Source organism: Marmota marmota, unplaced genomic scaffold (assembly GCF_001458135.2).
Source record: "Marmota marmota marmota unplaced genomic scaffold, marMar, whole genome shotgun sequence".
Taxonomy (NCBI): domain Eukaryota; kingdom Metazoa; phylum Chordata; class Mammalia; order Rodentia; family Sciuridae; genus Marmota; species Marmota marmota.
This window is the reverse complement of record NW_026000026.1, coordinates 84,448,147-84,455,188: the sequence shown is the minus strand read 5'-3', so window position 1 is coordinate 84,455,188 and position 7,042 is coordinate 84,448,147. Positions and strand designations below refer to the sequence as shown.

At 38.5% G+C, this 7,042-nt stretch overlaps 1 protein-coding gene across 1 annotated transcript in view; it reads left to right on the top strand.

The window, feature by feature from the left end:
• Positions 1-6,764, top strand: part of Ccdc192 (coiled-coil domain containing 192) — a 54,297-nt gene extending 47,533 nt beyond the window's left edge. Inside the window, exons 4-5 of the mRNA XM_048811883.1 lie at positions 5,700-5,831; positions 6,627-6,764. Of these exons, the coding sequence (XP_048667840.1) occupies positions 5,700-5,831; positions 6,627-6,764 (270 nt within the window). The remainder of the gene's footprint in view (positions 1-5,699; positions 5,832-6,626) is intronic.
• The last annotated feature ends 278 nt before the right edge of the window (positions 6,765-7,042 follow it).

Here is a 7,042-nt window from a genome sequence, read left to right as displayed (position 1 = left end):
CCAGGGAAGTTCTGGGAGCCGGAACTCGGCCGCTCCGTGCTCAGTGTAAGCTCCTATAAGTGTAGGCTCCAAGAAGCAGTCCCCGCGGGCTCAGTTCCGGGAGCCGGAATTCGGCCGCTTAGTGCTTGGTGTATGCTCTGATAGGAGCAGGGTCCAAGAAGCAGCCTCCGCAGGCTCCGCAGCCCTGGGCCAGGGCGGTTCCGGGAGCCGGAACTCGGCCGCCCCGCGCTCGGTGTTCGCTCCGATAAGATCAGGTTCTAAGAAGCACCCAGGCACTGAACCCTAGCAATCTGTATGCAAGCCACAGGCGAATTGCAGCCTGAAATTACCTGTTCTATGGCTGAATGAGCTGCGGTCAGTCGAAAACAGGGATGGTGACGTCAGCTTTCCAACATGGTGGCTGCTGGCCTCCTCTGTGGTCTGACCGTTGTGGAGAACCGAGATGGACCGCTTCCTTCCCCCGTCTCGAACTCAGAATTCAGCCCTGAGTACGGTGCTTGCACGGCTGGCAGAAACTGCAGCGCTGTATCCCTGCGTCGCTATCTCCTCGTTTCCCAGCGCGCGCTGCAGACTCTAGCCTCGGGGCGGTTTGCTGAATAAGCAGTGTTACCCTCCGTGTGACAAACCTCTCGAGTTTGAGTCCCCGTAGCCGATCCTCGTGCGATGGAAATCCTTCCTCCAGGTTCCGGAGCACCCCACTATTGCTGGAAATTCCTAACAAGATATCCTTTAGCTGTCCTGACTTGTCATACTCCCACACAGTGAAGCAGCACACGGGGGTAATGCACTCCCCTCGCCACCATCTTCCTTCCCCTAGGTTGATTCTCAAGTTGTTTTGTTTGTTTGTTTGTTTTTGAGGCTATTGTGATTGGGATAGTTTTCCTAATTTCTCTTTCGGAGTATTCATCACTGATGTACAGCAATACATTTGATTTATGGGTGTTGATTTAATATCCTGCTAGTTTGCTGATTTCATTTATTAGTTCTAGAAGTTTTTTGGTGGAATTTTTTGGATCCTCAAAGTATAGAATCATGTTATGGAGGCATCACAATACCAGACGTTAAATTATACTACAGAACAATAGTAACAAAAACGGCATGGTATTGACACCAAAACAGACATGTAGACATATGGTACAGAATAGAGGACACAGAGACAAACCCACATAAATACAGTTATCGCATACTAGATAAAGGCACCAAAAACATACATTGGAGAAAAGATAGCCTAATCAACAAATGGTGCTGGGAAAACTGGAAATCCATATGTAGTAAAATGAAATTAAATCCGTTTCTTCCCTGCATAAAACTCAACCCAAAGTGGATCAACGACCTAGAAATTAGACCAGAGACCCTGCACCTAAGAGAAGAAAAAGTAAGCCCAAATCTTCCTCATGCTAAGTGAAATAAGCCAATCCCCAAAAGACAAAGGCCCAATGTTTTCTCTGATAAGTGGATGCTGATTCATAATGGGGGGAGGTAAGACAAGGGAAGAATGGAAGAACTTTGGATTTGGGCAGAGGGGAGTGAGGGGAGGGGAGGAGGTATGGGAGTAGGAAAGATGGTGGAATAAGACAACATTATTACCTTATGTATGTGTATGATTGCATAAATGGTGTGTACCGCATTGTGTACAACCAGAGAAATGAAAATCTGTGCTCCATTTATGTAAAATGAGTGGAAATGAATTCCACTGCCATGTATAACTAATTAGAACAAATTTAAAAAATTCAACCGTCATATCTTCCAGCTATTAACTTGGATTTCCTCTTACTTTGATGCCTTGCGTCCTATCCCATAATTGAATGTGAATTTAGGCAGAATTCCTAAGTGTTTCCTGAATTGAGAATTAGATTTCGAAGGGCTCTAAAAGACCCATCAAGATACTATAGTGAATTCAAGATGGCAGCTAACATCTTATAATTTAACAGTAGAGCATAATCTTTTATGTAGGGCTTAAATTAAAAAAAAATAAATCTCAGATATATAATTTTATTTATAATCTTACTTTTATTTTAACTCATTTCTTTCTCTTTCTTCTTTTTGGACTATCCAGCCATTTTTTTTCTTTTGAATGGGTCATTTGCAAAGGGTCTAGGAAATACTAATTGTCCTGTGGTAATAAACAGTTTTACAATTGTATAGTGGAATCCCACAGTAAATCACCAGTCCTTGCCACAACATGTCTACATGAGGAAGGAGCAATCAAATCCCTTTGTCTTGCTTTTGTGAAGTGATGATACATATGAGAATTAAGAATCAGAGTTCAAAAAGTTAATAAATGGAAAAATCATAGCAAAGATTGCTCCTGGACAATTTGATTATCTTATTGTAATTTTTGACAGAATTCTCTATTTATTCTTCTTGGGAATTTAGAATCTAGTTTGAATGTGTGTAACTAGAGTATTACCCTATAACAATATATCAAGGTAGCACAGTAAAATCCAAAATGGGTACCAAGGGTATAGAGTCAGTGAATCATAGGGTTGAAACTAAAATATAGATCTCCTGACTCCTAGTCAAGTTTTCTTATAGTTAATTTGAATCTGATTTAAACTTTTCTGAGTCAAAGGGACATTCAGTTAGAAACTGTTCTAAGAAGAAAGGAAAGAGATGAAGTTGGTGTCTATATAAAAAAAAGAAGCAAGGCCAGGCATGGTGGTACATGCCTATAATCCCAGAAGATCAGGAGGCTGAGGCAGGAGGATCCCGAGTTCAAAGCCAGTCTCAAAACTTAGCGAGGCTCTAAGCAACTCAGTGAGATTCTCTTTCAAGAAATAAAAAAAAAAAAATGGCTGGGGATATGGCTCAGTTGTATGTGTCCCTGAGATCAAACCCTGGTACCTCCCCGCCAACAACAACAACAAAAATAGGAAGCAAGATGGCAGGGCAGAGAGCTCTCAGTCTTAGAAAAGAAAAGAAATTCCTTCAAGTGGATAAGTCAACATGCTGAAGTCCACTTAAATAAGGCCCAAAACATCACAGGCCTCATTTTGGCAGGTAGCCTCAGAGTTAGGGTGTGAATATGATATGGAACCCAGCAATTGAGGGCAGACCAATGTAGGGCCAAATCAAACTCATGACTAGCTACAGGGTCTTACGCTAATTAATTTACCCCTGAATCTTTAAAATCCACCTTCAATCTTTAAAATTGCAATAACAAAAATATAACCAAGTCTACATACAGGGTTTTGAGCAATGAAATAAGGTAACATTTGTAGATATCACCTAGCAGGATGCCTGATACGGCATAGCTACCAAATAGGTGAGTTGCAGTTGTTTTTCATGCACTTTCCTCACTTATGGTCAAGCGCATAGAATTTTGGAATCAGACAATGAATCAGTAGAATCCTTACAGCAACAAGTAGTAGGAAAGTTGGCTCATATATGCTAGTCACAAGTCAGGGTGTACTTCAAGGTCAGTGGATAAAGCACTTCAAGAATGCTCTCAGGAACCCAGGGTTTCTCCAGTTCACTCTTCCTGTCTGAGTGTGACTTCATCAAATGCCTGTTTTCCCCAGTGTTTATAGGATGGCTACAATAGCATTCACATCTGGTGGGTAAAAAAGAATGTTTCTCCAACTCATTAAAATTCCTCCTGTCCACTATGAGTAATCCAAATTAGGTCACTTTCCTTATAGAATAATTGTTGCCAGAGGAAAGCCAGACTCAGATTAGCTCAGGCCTGATTTTTTGAGCCAATCATCAGCAAAGAGGACGAGAAAGGCTCACAGAGGGTCTGGTACATAGTACATACTCAACAAATGTTAATAGTCATTAATATTGTTCTTTATCCATACAGTTTCATATTGTATAATAGTTACTTTTAAAGTGTCTTGCCTTCTACCTAAATTTTTTTTAAGATATGAATATTTTCATTTTTTATCTTTAAATTCTTACTTATTATAAATTTCCAAATTAGTTCTTTAACAAATGAATAAAATATCTCAAGTGAATTAATAAAGACTTGAAAACAAGAGACAGTAGATTTAAAGAAAGACAACATTGTAGAGACTGGATGGAGTACAAGTCAAAAAGGACATGGGGGAAGAAAGGGGCCTGAATGAGAGAATATATTTGAAAGAAAGTATTTCTAGACAAGGAGGTGTTCTCTGAAGACTAGAGGTGGTAGCAAGTATGCAAACCAAATGCAGTTTGAGTTGAGGGTGCCCAGTTTACTCAGTTTATGGAGGCTATGATGCAATTTGATAAATAATATTTAAATGAAACTCATATGAATGCTCACTGTGATTTGAGAAGGAAGAAGAATAATTAAAATAACCACTAAGTACTTAATATGTTCCAGGCATTGTCCTGAATGTTTCTTCTTTTATAAACTCATTTAATCCTCAAAAACAACTCATGGGTTAAGAAACATTCTTTTCATCCCCAATGCATTTATACATAAGAAAATCAAGCCCAGAGAGTCTTAGCAACTTGCCAATATGCCATTGCTATTAGCAAAACTGAGATTTATATTCAAAGAGTCTGACTCAAGAGTCTGTATGTTTAAACATTGCACTACTCTGCATCTCTAATAAAATAGAAGGGTGCTCAGAGAAGCCAGACTACATGCCTGAACCACCATGCACCCCAGAGCCAACCATGCCAGTAACTATGAGGACCACAGCAGGTCTCCCAGATCACTGAGAGCCAAAAGGCATAATAGGAGTTTACAGCACATGAGTTTCTTCTGGACCTCAGATTGTCCTTTCATAATTCCCAGCACATAACAATGGTGGTAGAGAGTGCCGACAGAAGAAACACTTGTTAAATGAATGATTGTATAGCTGGAGCCACAGATTACAATATGTATGATGTGCTCACCTGTTTCCATGACAAACTGACCTCTTCATTTGGTAAACTGTCTTTTAAAAACTTGCTAGGCTTTCAAGATGAAAAATTCTGGTTTGTAATGGCATTCAGAGTAGTGCAAAAGAGACACGGACAGATCCTCTGTGTGCAGAGGATGCATGGTGGGTTGCAGTGATTACAAAATTGAGTGTCTCTTTCCAGGGACTTTCAGAAGAGTTGCCAAAGGTAGAGGAAAGCACAATCAGCTATTGGGGAAAAAAAGGAAAGTCTAGTAAGGAGGATCTCCAAGGAAATTGAGGGAGGAGGGACCATCAAACTATCCTTTCTTCAGGAGGAATCTACAAACAGTAAAACAAAGACAAAGACATAAGTAGGAATTTTTTGGGTTTGGTTTGCATAGATCTGATTTTGATCAAACTTAAAGTTGAAATTCTAGCATTTCCCTTTAGCTCCAACCACCCTGCTGCCTCTATGGTGAATGTTCAAGGGAATAAGACCTCCCATGCCTTCTAGAAGGCTGTTCTCCTTCAAGAGTTAAGTTTCTAGAACCACATGTAAACCACAATACAGGTTTCAGATTCAGCTGAATAAGTACAACCTCAAGACACAATGGTGAGTGTTGAGATCCCTGCACTGGAAATTTCTCTGCTCATCCTAACAATGTGGTCTCATCTTTTACCTAGAAAGATCTTACTCATTATAAATAAATTAAAACATTATTTTCCTTCATTCTCAAATCATTTGTCATCTATGAGGAATGTTCTAGAAGGTGTTTTCATATGTAATAGTTATCGATGAAAGGCAGTTCATTTATAAGTTTATCTCTAAAGGGAGTTTTTAAAATATCATTGTGCTTACATACTCTTATAAGAAAATATCTTCAGCTTGCAGTCTCTGAAGGAACAAAATCAAAACTTCTCGAACAAATTACTTGGCTGGAGGAAAAACTAAAGGCTCTGGACCATAAGGAAGCCATTTGGGGACAGCATGAGAAGATGCTTCTTTTGAAAGACCAGGTATGTTGTGGAGGAAAAATCATCTTTATTTCAAAAGTTACCTAATCTTGTACAATTCTGCAAAGCATTTCTGGCAGTTGACAGTTCATATTTAAAATCATGATGATAAATAACAACTTTTGTATTTGATAAAAGTAATTTTATTCCCTGGTGAATACTGGCATAAAAATTAATTTAGTTAGTTCCATTTTAAAGTTTGTTTGGTTTGTATTCTTTGAAGATGTTAGCTGAATTATATTTATTTCGTAAATGGTATTAGCTGTATAATTGTTTCTTAGGTTTTGTTGTTGTTGTTGTTTTTTGTTTTTTGATGTTGAACCTAAGCAAGAAATAGTTTCTGTGTACCAAAACAAGTGCATCATAAAATTTGGCATATGTTTTTAATCAGTTATACTATAAGAAATGACTAATCTCTGGACCTTTATATATTTATCATTATATCACTTGCATCTTGTTTAACCCAAAGGATTTGTGTCTGCTTTTGAAATATATGGACTTTTTTAATGTAAAGGTGTATATGTGTGTGTTATAATATAAGTATTGGCATTAATATTAGCACAGTAAGCTAATATTTTTCCCAACCTTTTCCTAGTTCTTAACATTTTTGTGTGTTTTGACATCAGGCTCTTCCATAGAATGAACAGAACAGGTGCAGGGGTGGAAGGGATGATCTAAAACATCTAGCTAAGATAATAGTGCCACCACTATTACTCACAAGACTTGAGAACTAGTACATATTTATTTCTGGAATGCTTTGAATATTTATATTGGTTTCTAACCTTTTCTCCCTTTCAGTGCATTGAGAACCTGCAAGCTGAATTAAAAGCTTCCGAGGAGCAACTCATAGCCTATGTAAGTGTTTTTCTCCTTTTTCCATCCCTTTACTTATATTACTGTCATCCTGAAAATGACAGAAATTTGCCAAACCTATAAATAAGGTTTGCCCACTGCAAACCAATCATAAGACTAAAAATCAATACTTACACTGCCTCTACAGAGCTGCCCTCCATAAATAAAGTTCTCATTTTTGTCGATGATAAAAATGACAAACTGAGCTCTTGGATGTAGTCAGATGGTTTAATCAAGTCTATCCTGATGGCCTCTGAGGAATAAGACAACTGGAAACTAATGGTAAAAATGGATGCCCAGTCTAGGTTAGTGAGCAGATGGAAGGAGATATTATGGCAATTATTGACACATTGAATTTAAAT